The 19,814-nt window shown below is 35.1% G+C and overlaps 1 protein-coding gene across 3 annotated transcripts in view; it reads left to right on the top strand.

Annotated features, from left to right (window-relative positions):
- LOC127850506 (serine/threonine-protein kinase 38-like) overlaps positions 1-19,814 on the top strand; it is an 83,782-nt gene that overhangs the window by 12,742 nt on the left and 51,226 nt on the right. For 2 of the 3 annotated variants that reach the window (XM_052383596.1, XM_052383613.1), the window contains exon 2: positions 11,132-11,271. In XM_052383596.1, the coding sequence (XP_052239556.1) occupies positions 11,147-11,271 (125 nt within the window). In that variant the 5' untranslated portion in view covers positions 11,132-11,146. Of the gene's footprint in view, positions 1-6,694; positions 6,842-11,131; positions 11,272-19,814 lie in introns of those variants that run through there. The other variant, XM_052383603.1, reaches the window with a different exon arrangement.

Genomic DNA, 19,814 nt, shown 5'->3' with positions numbered 1-19,814 from the left:
TGTTAACACTCTAGAGGCCCCATTTATTTTCCGATCTTCATGAAACTTGGTCAGAAGATTTGTGCTAATAATATCTTGGATGAGTTCGAAAATGGTTTCGGTTGCTTAAAAAACATGGCCACCAGGGGGCGGGGCATTTTTCCTAATATGGCTATATATTATGCTTTAGTAAAACCTTGTTTACACTCTAGAGGCCACATTTATTGTTCGATCATCATGAAACTTGGTCAGATGATTTGTCCCAATGATATCTTGGATGAGTTTGAAAATGGTTCCGGTTGGTGGAAAAACATGGCCGCCAAGTGGGGCGTGGCATTTTGCCTTATATAGCTAGAGTTAAACCTTGTGAACACCCTAGAAGCCATATTTATTGTACGATCATCATGAAACTTTGTCAGAAGATTTGTCCCAATGATATTTTGGACAAGTTCGAAAGTGGTTCCATTTGCTTGAAAAACATGGCCACCCGTGGGCGGGGCATTTTTCCTTATATGGACTTATGAATCTTCATGAAACTTTGTCAGTATATTTGTTTAAATGATATCTTGGATGTGTATGAAAATGGTTCTGGTCTGTTGAAAACGTGGCTGCCAGGGTGTTCACTAGTCATGAAAGTTGGTTAGAACATATTGTTCTAATGACATCTTGGGCTGCACAGAACAGGTCAGTTCCTTTGAATCTCAGGTGAGCGACTTTGGGCTTTTCAGGCCCTTTTGTTTCTTTATCTCATCCACTAAGATTCTGTAATTTGCAGAAATTGTAACCAAAATCGTGAATTATGATAAGGGTATTCAATTTTGCAAATTGCATAGCTCAGGTATGAATTAATGATGTGCATTTAAATAGTACAGTTCTTATTCATTTACACATACAAGCACTCATTATTAGTCAATAGAATGATATGTTTATGTTATCAATAGCAGCTGTTTTGTAATGATTGTGCTTTGAAGTCCAAAATGGATCATTTACTACTTTGTAACTTTTGTTACTCTGCAGGGTTGAACAGTAAATTATCTTATCACAATGATTTGAGCCTTGCTCTGGAAAAACTGGGCTTAATGCATGTGTGTAAAGTGTTGTGTTGCATTTAGCACAGGCTAATCGGGGACAACACTTTCAGCCAATACTTTTGGGAAGAAGATAATATGCCCCATTAGTGCAAAAAGGTACCATGTGCCTTCTTTTTTTAATGTCACGTGGTACCTTTTTGGACCAAGAGGGCGATATTTTGTTTCATCAAAAACAACCATGAAAGAAGGAAGTGTTTTCCTGCTAAGCCTGTGTGGCCTGAATAGGCTAGTCAGGACTGCACATGCATTAAGTCGCATTTTCCAGTGCATGGCTCATTTCCATATGGGGGTATTAGTAGCCAAGCAGACAAAACTATTATTTCATAAAGCCTTATAGTTGGCATTTGCCCTCTTCCTATTGTGTCTGCTCTGTGTAACTGTTGATTACCATCCCTGTTATATACTGCCTTGATAGAAGTACACTAATAGATAGAGGTTAATGCAATGTATACTGGTACATTTAATGAATGTTCAGGATTAATGACTTATTGATTATGCACACTGGATAGCAATCTCAATGGTAGACATAGTCACTTGGCAGCTTTACAACCATGGTTTCAGTTATCCATTATACGATTGCATGATTGCACCCAATCGGTATTATATAAACTGCATGAAATGATTGTTATCAAAGGTAACAAGTTTCAGTAGTTAAAATGTTGGACCAGACCATGCACTTGAATGCTCTTGGAAAAGAAGTGAAAGAAAAAGCACAGACGTTCAGTGTCCATAAAAAAACAACATTAGACTGTTGTTTCAGCACAACATACATGATTATAGTTGGCTCAACTCGCTGTATGTTGGGTGGACCTAGGCACCTGGAGTAACATCATCCAGACCCTCACAGCAATTAACAGTGACATAAAAAACAAAGCCTTGGTATCTCCTTAAACATGCTTCAGTTTGCTGTATGAACCTTTTCCACTTAAAAACCAGACCTACATAAGCTGAATGAACTGTTCCAGTTAGAAACCAAGCACTTGAGCTGGGTTCTCTGACTCTGATAGTAACAGTTTTTCCATGACAGAGGTATGTTGTTAACTTAAGTGTATGGTAGTTTTAGTTTAAAGGAAGTATCTTTTTAGTGAAAATCCAGTTTAATCGGAAAGTGTTCTCACTGATAAGGCTCTGCAGACAGCATATGCAGTAAGCCCTGTTTGGCTCAAGTTTTCTGTTATATACTTAAATTTACAAATGCCCTGTCTATAAAACACAAGGGATGAATCATTGATCATGCTTTTCAGTGCTAAGCTAATACACTCAGCTGACCAAAATCAATGATTCTATTATTGTCTGTTAGTTGAGTGTTGTAAGAGGTCTAGAGGGAGCTTAGCTCTCCAAATATTTATATTTGTTTTCCTTATTCTCAATTAAGAGCTGTAATATCCGTGGTATTTACTTATAGGTTCCGACACTAAAATTTGCACATTCTGGTATCATTTTAGTTTGAAGCACTTTATTGCAATTTGTATAGTTGTGTACATGGGAATGTTTCAATGAAATGTGTGATAAATACATGTACAATGATTATATTGAATTATCGCTTTAAAAGCCATTGGGAACAGAAGAAACAGTAAATATCAGCATTATTGGGTCCATCTCGGGTAAACACAAATGTGCTTTGAAATGCTCTGAAGAAGAAAGCAGATCATGATGGCGCACTGGCTCCTTTTTAAACCTTTACCTTTTAGATATGTATTCTCAGGCATTTGTAGTCCCTTAGAAAGTTACATTTAATTAAAGACCTTTCTCACTAGATTCAAGTTTAAAGGCTTCATTTTCCAACCCTTAGATATTGATGAGCTGCAAACAGCAAAAAACCTGAACAGACTGCTAGATACATGTACTTGCAGGCTGTTCTGGTTTTATGCTGTTTGCACATAGCCACTTGCACTTTGCTTCTGAGTGTGAAAGGGTTAAGCCAATTTTCAAACTGTGCAACAGTCAGGGATTTAAGAAAATCTTGTATTTTGTGAATGATTGAGAAAAACTATTCTTAAATACATGTATAACTTGGGTAATCACATACTGAAAAATTGAGTGACCAAGTTCTCTAGTTAGTTAAAAATTAGTAAAACAATAAAATAGCAACACTAAGTAAAAGTAGGTAATAGATATTACAAATTGAATAATTAACTTCCTTTCAAAGTACCTGAAAAGGTTTAACTTTTAAGTCATTTGTGATTGATTGCTGGGCAGTGAGTAATTTTCCCATTAGACGTTAAACCTGTTTTGTTGTGATTGGTTCTTTCATATTGGATTACTTTTAGCACTGAGTCATTCAACCTTTCACGTTTGAAAATAGATTTAAACTGTCATAGTTTTGTTGTTCAATATTCAACCTACTGTGATAAAGATACTAAGAAGTACTAATAAGCAGTAATGTGCGAACACCATAGGATCGCAGTATTCATAAATAACAAAATTAATGTACACAAAAAATACTGAACACACTGTCATTTTGTGGGGATGGTGATGTGTACTTCAAATATTTATAGACCAAGATCATCAATCTGCATTATAAACCTTTTTAAAACATCCTGTTACGTCTACTGTATGAAACCTGTAGGCCAATACTGTTTTGTGCAGCATGTTTGGGTCCACTCCTAGGAATTCTACTGCTCCTTATAAACTGGCAAAATATCATTTAGCAAATGTTCTGGGAGGCCTGGTTTGTAACTGGAACAGTTCAGTTAGGCTTCGTTTCTAACTGAAATGGGTTATTCCAGGGACTTTTAATCATGATTTGGGGAATAGGTCTGGCCTTCCATTTTGGGGGGAAAAATGTAGAAAAAGCTCTGAGGGGGATGGGGCTTTTTGTGTTGTGGATAGGACCTCTACAAGGCCCAAGCTATAGAGCCTATAATAGAGGGTCACAAAACCATGTTCCTTAGCTAGGTTTCTAACTTGAACAGTTAGAACAGTTTAACTAAGGTTGGTTTCCATCACTTGGGTTAAGCAAGGTTTCTAATTGAAACTGGCTAGTCTAGGTTTTAAACTTGAACAGTTGGATGGCTAGGCTTGATGTCTAACTGGAATGGTTTAATCTGCCTGTTTGATCTTTTACTGGAACAGATTGTTAAGGTTTTCTTTGGTTTTCTACATTTAAATACTACAAGATTGAGATAAAATTCTTTTTTTTGTGTTATCAATATATTTTACCTATTTCTTCTACTTATGTCATGTATGATTTACCATACACTGTCTATTCCTAGAGATTCGTTTGATTAAACTTAGTACAAATGAAAAAAAAATGTACATGTATTTCCCCTTGACAGTCACATGATTTCATATTTGTATTTCTATTATGATTGTGCCACAACTTTTTTTTATTGGTTTGCAAAAATTATTTTGAAAATGGTCCATCAGGCGGTCGGAAAAAGAAGATCATTGGAAAAAAAAGTTAATACTAATAACATCAGAACAAAGACAACATATCTTTTATAACCTTAACACTGAGAGACAAAAAATCAAATTATGCAATGAAACCTATCTATATCTTCAAATAAAATGATTCCTAAAAGCACCTTTTGTAACATTAGGCAATTTTAAACACTCCGTTACATGACATGCGTTCTTCTCCCATTTAACGAAAAACTGCACTTCATTTCCGTAATTCGATACGCACCATTACGCAATGTGATGACCGTTGCATAAGTCTTATATAATCTAATCATACACAAATTATGTGTTTCCTCTTACTCTACTTATGAGATTGTCCATGAAAAAAATCGAGGTAGATCAACGCGGTAATGTTTGTTAAAGTTGTTGTCATGAAAACTCGTTAATTTACAACGCAAAACGTCTTATTTGAACTGACGCAAATTAATTTAATCATATTTTTCAACTTTGCTTTTGCTTTATTTTGATAATTTAATCCAAAGTTTAATGTTAGCAAGTGTTTTTTTACTGGAATCTTAAACAAGGAGTCAGTTAAAGTCTTCCGAAAATTTGCAGTCTGTGTGAAATGACAGTTTAACGTCATCAAAGGAAAGCCGCTTTCTGTCTGAAGCAATAAAGCGACAAATTTCGCGCCGACAAAATTGGCTTCCTTTGTCTAACAATCAAGATGCGGAACCAATCGTGTGTTTGTTTCTCAATTGCAATCCTCCAATTTAATAATAGCACGTGCATAGCTCCGCCTTCAAATCTTTTGCAGAGAATGGAGGCGGAGTTTAACGGTTAATTGAGCTAGTGTTTTTTGCAAGTTGAGTTCCGATTTGCCGAAATTACTCGGCCCTAAGCATTGAAACGACACTGCTCCTATAAACTATGGCGGACGTGTTTACAAAATTCCAAAACACATATATCGTGAATAATGTTTTATTGGATTATTTATACTAATTATCAAATTGCAAGGTAATACTTTTTTATCTACTATAATATAGGGTTTGTTTAGTATAATTAACATGTTAAACATTATAGTTGCGCCACAGACTCGGAAATAAATTTTGATGGGGTCGACATTTTACTGACACTGATTTTCCTATTGTCTGTAACTTTTACCTGAAATAAATTTTGAGAAGTGCCCATAAAAGGACTGGTTCATAATGTGTCACATTGAAAAATATTCCGATCTCTGCAATATATGTGAACCAATCGTTGATTGTACTTACTTGATTTTATTCACAACTGTACTCAAACTGGATCGTTTTTTGTCTTGTTTCGCTCGTTTTTCAGATCGGTCGGGAATAAAATATATTAAAAAAAGACGATTTTCCGATTTTTTTTTCCCATTTTCAAACAATTAGGGTCGGCCGTTTTGTAAACCAAGAAATAAATAAGTTGTGGTCTTGCTATAAAAATTATGTTTATACTTTTTGTAAATGTTCACTGTTTAATAATATGTTGGAAAACTTTATCCTTTGAATTAACTTGCAACCTCTATAAAACACTGATTGAACAATGGGTCATCATATAGATCTGAAAAACAAGAAACCATTATTGATATATTGATTATTCCAAGTTCAAGCTTAACAAAAGGTGTAACAAAACAATTCTGTCATATAGAATGATGTGAGTTGAGCAAGACACAATTGTTGATGTTAATTCATAGTGTTGAAAGTATTACTCTGTAAGACTATTTTATGGGCAGTTTTTAAGATTGAAATTTTATTGCTGGTGTCATATGGGATTTTTTTTAATGGTAAATGTTCAGTTTGGCCCTTGCATTTGTTTCAACCTTTTATAAAGGTAAATTGACTCTTTGTCACAGATTGGCCTGTGCAGTTTACACTGGCTAATCAGGGACCACACTTTCCAGCTAAAATGGAGTTTTGCTTACCGGTACTGGAGAGACTTCCTTTAAACGAGTTATATAATTTAAGAGGGGAGTGTATTCCTTATTATCCTGTGTAGATTTCACAGGCTAATCTGGGACAACACTTAACGCATATGCATTAAACCATGTTTTGTGCTCAATTGAAATTGTGATATGTGTTAATTGTCACCACATGTTACAGACTATTTGATCTACCAACACAGTATAAACATACAGATCAGTTTGAATTGTTGTACAAAAACAAGTCCACATCCAAAATATATTGCATAAAGATTATACAATGTCAAAGCACAATAAATAATATGGACATGGAGAAGTACATAATACAGTTGACATGTCATGTTAAAATACAGTCAGCAGTATAATAACGTCCTTAATGATTTAAGTGGTGCTATATTTAACTTTGATCAGGAGATTATATCAGATCACTTTGCAAAGATCCTGGAAAGTTAGGTGGTGTGATATGTGCGAGGAGTAGAAGCAGTAGCTGGTAATATGTTTCCTTTACATTCTGTAATTGATTAAAAGAAACTTATTTTTCTAATGATTTATGTGTGATGTGCCTTTATTTGTGCATGTACTGAAAGTGTTACAGTATTTGGGCCGCCCTCTGTGAAAAAGGGGAGTACTGCATGTGCGGAAAGTGTCATCCCAGATTAGCCTGTGCAGTCTGCTTATCAGGGACGACGCTTTCCGCTTTTATGATATTTTTTGTTTCAAGAAAGTCTCTTCTGAGCAAAAATCCAGTTAAGGCGGAAAGTGTTGTCCCTGATTAGTCTGTGTGGACTGCACGGGCTAATCTGGGACGACACTTTACGCACATGCATTAAACCCCCTTTTCACGGAGCGCATCTCATTTATATTAAGGTGCATATTCATAATATTTTATAATGTGGTTACACAGTTAGGCGTTAAATAAATGCTGTTTTCTTTACAATTTGTCTGCGTCAGCATAGTAAGGTTTCTTTTCTATTACATTGTATGATATTTGTGATGATTCTTTTGTATGTTTTGATATTGATTGCCGACGCAATTTGCACCTATCATAATTTTGACTCAAAGTGTCTGGCTTTGTTAGCGGGATTTATGACCGGTATACTGTCGTCACCATAGCGACGCATTAACGCGCCTACCGGAATAAACATTATGACACCAGGAACAACTTTTTTGACAATGTTTGAAGCAAATTTTACGAATACAAAGTCTTTGAAATTACTCAATTTTTTATTTTTTCTTCCGAATATTCGATTCGGAAAACAGTATCCGAATATTCGGTCCGGGACCGAATATTCGGATATTCGGATATTCGTTGACATCCCTACTAAAAATAAAATAATTGAACATAAATGTATTGTATTGATCCCTTTCATTTAAAAGTGTTAATATTGACAACAAAATTAAAGTATCAAATGAATTTCGTCATATGTTTCTAAAGATTTGATGAAATAAGGGTCCAATCGGGACAAGGGTATTCCAACATGCGTAAATCACTTAATGTGGTGTGCGCGCATTGTGTACAGTTCATGTTCTGTTAAAAATTGTGGCCACAAATAAATACATGTATATGCCAGTGATATTTTCGTGTATAGGCGTGGGTGTATTAATTTATACACAAATAACTGCGAAGAGCAGACAACATTGTTAAAGCTTCGTACTTCTAGTGAATTTCCATTTAATTATCCGGATACCTTGCAAATGATTTGGGATTGACATTCTCTCTGCATAAAATAAAAGGCAAAAATGCTGTGTCATTATAATCTTTTACTTTGTTCAATATTGCAACAATTATTGTACTATATCTGATTGCACACTAAGTGCCGTGAACAGTTCATGAATATTCTTTTACAATGACCAATGAACAGCGTCCTCTATATTTGATTTCATTCAACATGTACAAGTTATTTTCTGGAAATCGGGAGAAAGTTCAAGCGATTTTTCGAAAATAAACCAACGTTTTTATGCCCCCAGAACATAGGTTCTTGGGGCATATAAAAATCGCAATGTTAGTCCGTCGGTCTGTCTGGATTAGTTTCCGCTCAATAAGTCAATCAATTGTCATCAGATCTTCACCAAACTTCATACAAATGTGTAAGGCAATAACATCCAGGTCAAGTTCGATAATCGGCCAAATTGACTCAGACACTCCTGAGTTACGGCCCTTGAATCATCGTAAAATTTGGGTTTTTCTCGTTTCCGCTCAATAACTCGAGCAATTGTCATCAGATCTTCACTAAACTTCATGAAAATGTGTAAGGCAATAACATCTAGGCCAAGTTCGAAATCTGCCAAATTGACGCAGACACTCCTGAGTTACGGCCCTTGAATCATCGTAAAATTGTTTTTTTTCTTGCTTCCGCTCAATAACTTGAGCAATTATCATCATGTCTGCACCAAACTTCATGCAAATGTGTAAGGCAATAACATCTAGGTCAAGTTTGATAATCGGCCAAATTGACTCAGAAACTCCTGAGTTACGGCCCTTGAATCATCGTTAAATTGTTGTTTTTTCTCGTTTCCGCTCAATAACTCGAGCAATTGTCATCAGATCTTCACCAAACTTCATGAAAATGTGTAAGGCAATAACATGTTGGCAAAGTTCGATAATCGGCCAAATTGACTCAGACACTCCTAAGTTACGGCCCTTGAATTATCGTAAAATTGTTTTTTTTTCTTTTTTCCTCTCAATAACTCGAGCAAAGGTCATAGGATCTACACCAAACTTCATAAAATGTTTAAGGCAATAAAATCTAGGTTAAGTTTGATAATCAGCCAAATTTACCCAGGCACATCAAAAAATTGCGTTTCTGCTCGAAAAATGCTCATAACTTCTATGTCGCTTCAGATGTAACCATCATATTTGGTATGCATGTGTATATGGACAAGGCCTTTCCACACACACAAACATTTTGACCCCTTTAACCTTGACTTTGAACTTAGGGTCCACGTTTAGGTTTCGAAATCTGCGTTTAGGTTTCGAAAAAAGCGTTTTTTGGGGGCATATGTCTTCAGATGGAGACAGCTCTTGTTTTAATTTTATTTGTCATAATTATTTATATTTTGTGTTGTCTATGTACGTTTGTTTGGTTCTCATTTGTTTTCAGCAAATCTTATGAAAATGAATATTTTAATTGTAAATGTTTAAAGCAAGTCCCGTTTCCGAGATCATATACGAGAATTACTTCGATATGTTTACTGACATGTACAATCATTGTTTTGACAGACGACAAGTGCTTATCTAAAGTTTGTGTTTTGTAATACATAGGATATTGGAATTTGGGTGCTTGATTGGGAAATAAAACAAAGACGCATTTGGCAGTGTTCTATAGGCCTTTTGTACTGACCAACATAATAATTAATAGTGCACGTGCTTATTTAACATTTAGGGATAAGAAACAGGGGTTCTAGACACTTTTGAAGAAAGAACGGGTGTTCCCGTTAACGATAGCGTGCAATCGCAGCAATTTTGGGTGTTCGCCGAACACGGCGGTCAGTAGCGTGTCCGTCCCCCGCAAAATGTCACCCATTGGGAAAAGTGAACACCGCGGACAGGTGTTTTTGTTTATGTACACGGTGCCTGTACTGTAGATGTACGTAAGGAAAGATGTATTGACTGCAAACAGTTTTTGCTGAATTATAGCCCTTGGTCTTTTTGTCTGTTGTATTATGTTTAGTGGATTTGTCTGTGCCCAGGCATATATTGGGGAGGCACCAATGACTGTGACACATTTTTAGTCTGTTAACCCTTTTCTGTTCAGAAGAAAAATGAAAATGGCTACATGAACCCAGCATAAAACCTGAACAGCCTATGAGTAAATTGAATGCTGTTCAGGTTTAATGCAGCTGTTTTCTGCTCATCAGTATCTAGGATTGGAAATAAAGCCTTTAAAACTTGAATCCAATTGAAAGGTTTTTAATCTAATTTGAATTTCTAAGAGACTACAACTGGGTCAAAATGCCTATCATAGTGGTAAAGGGTTGAAGGGATCTTTTCACGGTTTGGTAAATTGACAAAATTTAAAAAAGTTGTTTCAGATTCGCACATTTCGTTTAAGTTATGATATTTGTGAGGTTACAGTATTCCTGAACATTTACCGTAGTGCAATATAGCCATTATATGTATCTTTTGACGATTTGAAAACCTGAAAATTATCAAGCGTTGCAACGCGAAACGATTGAATAATTTGGAGAGTTCTGTTGTTATCATTTAAATTTACATAACTACGAAGATTGCTTATATAACGTATAAAATACTTACACTGTGTATACCCGGCGGGGTAGCTGAGAGGGCTAATGCGTTTTTACTTCTGACTAACTCCAGGACTCCGGGGGTCACTGGTTCGAGCCCTGGTACCGGCTACTTTTTTTCCTTTTTTTAATGTTATTGTTGATTTTTTACTGGAGCTTTGAAGATCCAATGTATACATTTATCAATAAAAAGCATTGAATGACAAACTTCAAAATATGCCAAAATCTGTGAAAAGGCCACTTTAATGTTTTCATTGATCGCAACTCCAAAATGGGCACAGCAGTGCAACAAATGCACAGTCCTCACAGTAAGGCTAATCACTGATGACACTTTCTGCTTTTATTGTATTTTTTATTTAAAGGAAGTATTTTCTGAGCCAAAATCCAGTTTAAGCCAAAAGTGTCATCCCTGATTAGCCTGTGCAGACTGCACATGCCAATTTTGGATGACACTTTACGCATTGAATTAAGCCCTGTTTTCCCAGAGCACAGTGCATTAATCCATGTTTTCAATGATGCATGCTGGTGATTTCAGAGTCGCAACTCCAAGATGGCCACAGTAGGGGAACAAATGCAGGTGAGCAACCACACAATAGACAAGGTGACCCGCGCCAAGGTCACGCTGGAGAACTACTACTCCAACCTCATATCACAGCATGAGGAGCGCGAAACCAGGTAAACTAGTAGTAAACAAATAAATGAGCCAAGCCCTGTGAAAAGGGGTTATATGCTTATGTTTAAAGTTTTTTTCCAGGCACAGCGCTTTCTGCTTAAACTGTTTTTTGCTGAAAAGATACTTTTTATGTCCCCCACCACTATAGTGGGGGGGGGACATATTGTTTTTGCCCTGTCTTTTGGTTTGTATGTTTGTTTGTTTGCCCCATCTTTAACATTTGCAATAACTTTTGCAATATTCAAGATAGCAACTTGATATTTGGCATGCATGTGTATCTCATGGAGCTGCACATTTTGAGTGGTGAAAGGTCAAGGACATCCTTCAAGGTCAAAGGTCAAATATATAGCTTCAAAGCGGCGCAAAAGGGATCATAGTGTTTCTGACATACACATATTTTGTTTAAATGAAAACTATACAAGCGGAAAGTGTAGCCCCTGATTAGCCGATGTGAACTAACAGGCTAATCTTGGATCAAACTTATTGCACATGCATTTAATCCTTTTCACAGAGCGATGCTCAAATCTTATTTTGAGTCAAATGATCCCCATGTTCCTGTGTTACTTGCCCTTAAAAGTGGCAATTTTTATGGCATTAACATTAAATCTTCTTAGTTTCCGAGCCAACCACTTCCATATTCATCCAGTGATCAAATATGTCATCACTATGAAGTGAAGATGTACCAAATGCTTTTAATACCACATATCCCTGAGTAATTTGCCCTTGAACATAGGTCACACAGAATTAAGGGGTTTGTAGTAATGTCAGTGATAGACAATGAATATTGCTCTGTTTGTCAAGTACATCAGGAAAAACACTGTTCAGTGATGTATTGTTTTTTTTCCTCTGACCTAATCATGATAGATCATTACAAAGTTCGTTCATTAGACGGCACCATAAGTTCTATAAATATCTTTGTTGCTTAGCAATTATAAGGCAGATGGCAATAATCACTCTGACAGTTAGTCCTATTACTTTTTCTATAAATAGCCGGTCCGTTTATAGACCACAAATCCAATACTGGGATAATTTCATGTCAGCATCAAGGGGTTAGAAATAACTCCAAATAGCAGAATGGCAGACATTATCGTGATTTTTGTGACATAAATATCATAATTGTAAATAAAAAGGTTTGAAAACATTTGTTTAATTTAAAAAATTGGAATCTGTGGAAAACGTTTTGGAAATGTTGTATTTGCTATTCTGAAAATAGCTGCCTTCATAAATAGCCTTGAAAGTAATTTCAAATTAATGTTTTTTTTGACACTGTAAAACATATGATATTCGGTGGGATCACAAGTTTTAATTTAGTTACAGGGTATGAATAATTTACTAATTTAATAACTGGCTTTCTGGGTCAGCTGGTAATAATGTAGAATTGTTATTTTAAGCTGATGGGTTGACCCACATTTAACCTTACAATTTGTGGAAATATACATGTACATCTGCGTAAAAATATTTGATTAAGAATTATCATAATGATGTTAACATATTTGTTATTATTTTATACATAATTCTTATTCTTTATTCGTGATTGTGTCATTAAAGTGATATAGATTTTTATTTTTAAAATATTCATAAATTGTTAAAGACTTAAAATACTTATCAATGAAAAATCACTACCTTTGATTCTGGTTAAAAGAACAAATTTATAAAATTTGAAAGTTAGAAAATGGAGATATTGCTTTTTAACAAGACATTTTACAAATATTTATGGAACATACTTATATTTAATGTGAAGTTAAAAATCAGTTATTGCTGACCAAAAAATACAAAACAACATAGCTTGGTGTAGATCATATTTTATCAGTCATGTAAATTTAAATATAAACTAGATTAATGTAATCACTTTTGTATTGTGCTAGAGTCTATTGTTCACTGATACAAGGAGGTCAGTCACCTGGTGTCTCCTTTCTGAGTCATCTTGATGTCGGCTTTCTTTGTAGAACTTGATCATTAAGATGATTAGCAATTAAAACTACACGGAAGGATCACTTATAAGGACACATTTGGGGTTTGGGGGTCATATTACAATTTTGGGGTTGGCTCGATTCTCAATCTCAAAAAGTATATTTTTGTTCCAAAAGACTATATTAAATTCCCAATAAAAAGTATTAAAAAATATATATAATTAATATTAATACATGTATACAGTTTATCCCTTTCCAGCTCTGGGAGATAAACCTATTAGTGTTTAAAAGACTTTTATTCTCAAATGCGTTGTATTTTTAAGCAAAAAGAACAACAACTAAATTTCCCAATTTTAGTCAAAACATTGCTATGCTGAGTCTGGGCCCCATATTCAATAAAAAAAAGCACTCCAGATATTTATGCTTTGGAGAAATTAATATTCATCTTATGGTTTGATATTAAAGCTTGCAGATACAAATATGTGTAAATTATGGTGCTAATAATGGGTACAAGACATTAATTAATTACAGTGTCTTAGCAATTCATTTCCGTATTGAACAGGAATATTAACTCTTTCATTTCTGGAACCGAATTTTGAAGGCCTTTGCAAACAGTTTGGATCCTAATGAGACGCCACATTCGTTTGCAAACAGTTTGGATCAAGATGAGACACCACAGAACATGGCGTCTCATCAGGATCCAAACTGTTTGCTATTCTGATAGTATTCTTTGAAAAAAATGCTGATTTTAGAAATCCAGCAGACAACATTTTAGCTGACAACAAATTTCCCAGTATGCAAAAAATTAATAAAATCTGTAACCTTTTGGCCCTGACATTTTTCTGCAGCTTTTTCCTATGTCCATTTGAAATAGGCTGTTTATGTTTTACAAGCTCTAAACAAAGTAATTTCTACATAACTTGGTTACTTTTGTAACCATTGGAATATTGGTTAATTATTTTTTTTAAATTAAGTTGATGCACTGCAGGGGTTGGAGAATCCACTCGACCCCTCGCATATGCGAGTGAAGTTGATGGTCGGGCAAGTAAAATTTGTTAAATACTCGACAGACCGGGCGAGTGCTGTTTTTCAAGTTGAGAAATATAAATTCAGTTCCAGAACTCCTTCCACATTGATACAAATTGCAAACAATTTTTCGAACGAACAAAAAATACGTTAAGTACACAAAGAAACTGCACTTTCGTTTTCACAATGAAAAATGACGTCACCGGCACAGTAAAAATAATTATCGAAATCGGCTGCGCTCTTTTCGTCGTTGTCAGTGCTCTTAGCTAATCGATTAAAAGTGAATAAAACTGTTAAATATATTGGTCATTCCGTGAATTTTAATGTAAATATCAATAAAACAATAATACATCACTGGTTAATTATTACACTTCTTATATTTAATCAAAAATAAACAGAAGAAAATAATTATTAATAAACAGAATAATTCCAGATTTCGTGATCAGAAGCTTTAGGCAAAATTTACCATATTGTAACCGTTTGTCAATCAAGCGTGTCTTTCAGTAAAAGTTCGTCTGAAATATTAAAATGGAAAAGGGTTCTTTTTTAAAATATCTGCAAGGTGGTGGCGACAGGGAACAGAAAGAATTAGAAAGGTTGTCAAAACGAGAAGCGGAAAGAATTGAGAAAAGGAAAGAGGTGCAGAAAACGTAAGGAAAGCCAGCGCCCTCACACTATTTTGGGGGAAGGGGTCCGCAGCACTTAAAGGGGGGATTGTTCGCGGTGTTTCCCTTTTTGGGGGATTTTTTTACTTACTCTCTCATTTTTATGTTTGTACATGTTTGCACTATATTCATTGCATTTTTCATAATTAAGTATGTTTGAAAAGATTAAATTGAAATAGAATTGAGATATAATAATCATGAGACACACTTTCTATTAATAAAAAGATAAAAATATTTTGGGGGGGTGGGGGGAATTTTCTCCCCAAAAGGGGAAAAAAGTATACTTTTTAGGTAGGGGACTGCTGCCGAAATTCGGTGGCAGATTTGATAGATTGAGGGCCCTGAAAGCAAATATAATCCATCAGATAATGTAGATAATTTGTTTGCAGTTTAGTGTCACTATGTTAAGTAGGTTCAGAAGGTTCTGGTTGATCATAACTATAAATATAGATCTATTTTTTTAATACAGGGCGAGTAGATTAAAGTGAAGGGCGAGTGGATTGTCAGGCCTACTCGACCTGCAGGGCGAGTGGTTCTGGAAAATTTCTTCAACCCCTGCACTGATGCACACACAAGAAATGTATCTGTCCCTGAAAACAAAGCGAATGTAATCATTTGAAATTCAAATTGTTTGTTTGCTAATGGCAGTTTAAGCCAGTCACCACAAAATGTTAATAATGTGAATTCAAGATTCAAGAAAAAACATTATTTTATCTAAATTGATCGTAATGATGTCAGAGTCACACAAGTATACTTTTAACTTAGATGTACACTAAGGTATATCACTGTTCATGGTTTAATAATGTGCATGATTTATGGTGGTCATTGGAGATATTAATTAATATGCCATAATGCGTAATTACTAGCTGTCACCTGTTGTATGATAGGTCCTGCTTATTAAATGTTAAATTAATTGGAGTGACCTAGTTGGGATTGCTCAATACATGCATATGTGTTCGAACATTTTATGTATTTAAGGCCACTCCAAATTGATTTGTTGGTCGTCGGATTTGCCGCACCTATTTTTTCAAAACGGAAAAAAAAAAAAAAAATTACCGCTCTTCCTCATTTTTGTGTCCTTCTGTAACCATAGCGCATGTGTTTTTGTTAATTTGTGGAAAAAGAAAAAAAACACTCGCAGAAACGATTATGACGCTGAATATGAATGCAAAATATAGTGTTTCGTAACCTTTGTTAACTATAGTCGCTCGAAAATTCTATCGAGACGACCATAAAAATGGCTTCCTATGTGACCGTTTTAACAAATTGCGGTGAAAAGTTGCTGCAGCCATCCCTTGTAAATAAAAACACATCTGCTTCGTTCTGTGACTTATTTGAATGTGTTTGTTCACGTTCGAACATGATACTATCAGCAAATACCGTTGAAGCATGTTCATTTTGAAACAACATCGGGAAACATGACGTAAGTTTTTAATGCATTTTCTTTATTAAATGGGCATATGGACGGTATTTCCCTATATGTAGGCAAATGTTTCCTTTAACACATTTTTAAGTGAACAAAAAATAAAAATAAAATCAATAAAGGCTGGTTCTAAATGATTCACATGGACAATGTTTTAGAAGTATTAAAATACATGGTTGACGGAACATGTTTTAAAGCTAGGCCCATGTATTTTAGAAACATCAAAACAGTTCTTTGTAATGTATACATTTATTTCAGAAAAATACAGTACCGTACTAGCGAGTAGCCATCAAAACGCCCCTTTTAATATAAGGTATCGACAATGGATTATATGCATGGCCTTTGTCCGACTGTCTGTCATTATCATTTTGATGATTGCCCCTCTTCACGTGCTATTGCAACATGGTATACCTTTTCACAGCTTGCAACATGGTATACCTTTTCACAGCTTTCACTACTGAAAACTTCGAACAAATATAAGCAGCAGTAGGTAGACATGTGCCCCTCACTTCAATGATATGGTTATATTTCGTGGTCAAAGGTCATATGCAACTTACTCCTATAAATATGATATACATCGACCTCATATCGTTTAACGTAAATTTGCTGTAGCATCATGAAATCATATCGGAAGCTTTAACGGCTGCAAATTCATATACAGTACAGGCAACGTGTACTTTGACAAAAACGCGTGTCCGCGGTGTTCAATTTTCCCGATGGGTGACATTTCGCGGGGGGCGGACACGCTACTGACCGCGGTGTTCGGCGAACACCCGAAATCGCCGCGATTGCACGTCATCATTAACTGGAACACCCGTGATCACCGCAATGCCGCGCGGCCATTGATACATATAATACCTGTCTGCGATGGTCATTCAAGAGTTTTAAATTTACATGTACATGTACAATGTACAAATGAACATAATAAACTACATGTATGTGCAAATGTATGCGTACTTAAAGTGATATTATGGGCAACTAACAGTATTTACAATATACAATGTAGGTGTGTATCGTAACCGTTGTTTATTTTTTGTGTTTTCGCTCGATATACACTTGCATTTGTTAATGCAGCATCAACATAATTAAACAATATCCCGAAAAGAAAAATAATCCATTTGAATATCAACCGTACTTTCGTTTTGACAACTTACGACAGAAATGAATCGATGTACGATGCGAGTCTAAATGTAGTTTTCATGCATATTCTTTCATACGACACAATGACACAATTTGGTTTTACGGATCATTTCAGCTTAGAGGGATGGGTGAGTCATGTAACATATCGAAAATAATATATATTTTTTATAATCAACCGGTAACAAGATGAGTTGTAGATAATTTCAGATACCACATTCATTATAACTTATTGTTTTCACCCGTTTCTTTTCAGCTCAATTCAACAGTAACAAAATGCCCATCACTTTAAATTCGGACAGCACGTAAAGTCGGAAACGTAATTAAAGCGCTTATATCATCAAGTCTATTAACTGGTATGGTGTTAAGCAATTCAATCGCCGTTTTTTAACAACACATATCGAGTTATAAAGAAAGTGAGTATTAAATAATTTATTTGCGTCCGCCTGTACTGTCTGAAATAACGTACTGCATCAGTATGCTACGAAATTTAGAAATTGTCAACTGTCGATTGCAACGACTGCAATCGTAAACTGTTGGGTTTTTCTATTCATATACATGTATTTTAACAGATTATATTTTGTGTCTTTCAGGTTTCTTCCATTTCAGCACTGGACTCGTTTGTTGAAATAAAGTTCTTTAAGATCTTTGAAAGAAGTTCAAAATTAGTAAATATAGCATGTATATAGAGAATGATATTCCGGATCATTCTCTTTCATGCGGTATTTTCGTTAGAGTTGTTTTGTTCGTTTGTAACTTTTTGTGCTTCTTCCCGACTTTTTCTGCTGACATTTCCGCTTGTTCTCAATGCTTTGCATGGCGAGTTGTGAACAATATCTGATGTAAGATATTTTATATTGATCTAATCAATATTTACTTTCTAACGTAGCCCATGTCATCCTTCGTTTTCAAGTTAGTTATTATTTATAAAGATTTGTTACCGGTTATAAATTTACATATCAGGTTATGAATATTTGATAACAACTCGTGATATTCGTTCATGTTGAATTAATTGTTTGTTTTTGTTTTTCCTGCGTCTTCCCCTTAGCATATAACATTGCATTATTTAATAGATAGAATCCTGTATATACATGTATGTACGTAATAACAACAACATTAAAAAGTCGGTATTTATTCGAAATGCACAGTGAATATCAAATATATACAGTATTTACATAATTTACATTCAGTAGAAGTATTCACATGTTGTTGTTCAGAAGCGACAGAAAAATATATACAGTATTTACATAATTTACATTCAGTAGTAGTATTCACATGCTGTTGTTCAGAAGCGACAGAAGCGAAGTGTCGCATGAGGTGTTTATCTCGGGAAGCATGCCGTGCAGGTCCTCCATGTACCCGTTGATGTCGGCAGATGTGCCCGCATCTCTCCTCATTCGTCTCTCCTCTCTACCCTGGCGGCGAAGAAGTTCATTAACCTTAGGCACAACACTGTCACGCCATACATTTTCCGCCAGGGCTTCTGGATAGAACACACCGCATTTTGTTGTTTTAGATTGATATTATGCGCATTTTCGACTGTTGAATTGAGCTGAAAAAGGGAAACTGGTCAAAATATTTAGTTAAAATATGGTAACTTACCAATTATCTACAACTCGTCTTGCTTCCAGTGGTTAATAAAAAATATAATATTCGATATTTTTCATGACAGTTCAGTCCTCTAAGCCGAAATGATCCGTAAAACAAATTTGTGTCTTTGTGTCGTATGAATGAATCTGCACTAAAATGAAATTTAGGTTCACATCGTACCCAGAATCATAACGAAAGTACAATTGATATTCAAATGATTTTTTTATTTTTCCGGGATATCGTTTTAGAATGTTGATGCTGCATTCATAGATATAAGTTTATGTAAAGTGACAACACCAAAAAATAACCGACGGTTGCGATAGACACCTATAAACATTGCATATATTGTTAGATGCGCATAATATTACGTTAAATACTTAAAATATCCTTCGACCATCATGTACATAAAAATAGACTATATTTACTTGTATTCATTATCGCTTTAAAGCGGGTATATACGATTTTTATATGTGTTTAATTGTAATTGTAATACATTGATAAAATATGTTACAATAACACAAAATAGGCAAGAAAAATTACACATTAAAGCCGAATTTCATAAAATGCAGCAAAGAAAATTAGCGCCCCGAGTCGATTGTGACGTACATATTTTCCTACAATAACCGAAGCATTAGTCTTTGCATTAGGATCGGAGTTAGTGTTCGTGTGTCGTATGAATAGATATCGTTGCAGGAATTCAAATAAACCGTTAAACTAAGTTTAGATTCACATCGTACATGTATGGTTTACATGCTAGCGAATTCGGCTGTACAGCCGTTTTAAATTTCAGAATT

This window comes from Dreissena polymorpha, chromosome 1, assembly GCF_020536995.1.
Source record: "Dreissena polymorpha isolate Duluth1 chromosome 1, UMN_Dpol_1.0, whole genome shotgun sequence".
Lineage (NCBI taxonomy): Eukaryota > Metazoa > Mollusca > Bivalvia > Myida > Dreissenidae > Dreissena > Dreissena polymorpha.
The sequence above is the reverse complement of the archived record's forward strand: the minus strand, read 5'-3'. Positions and strand labels throughout refer to the sequence as shown.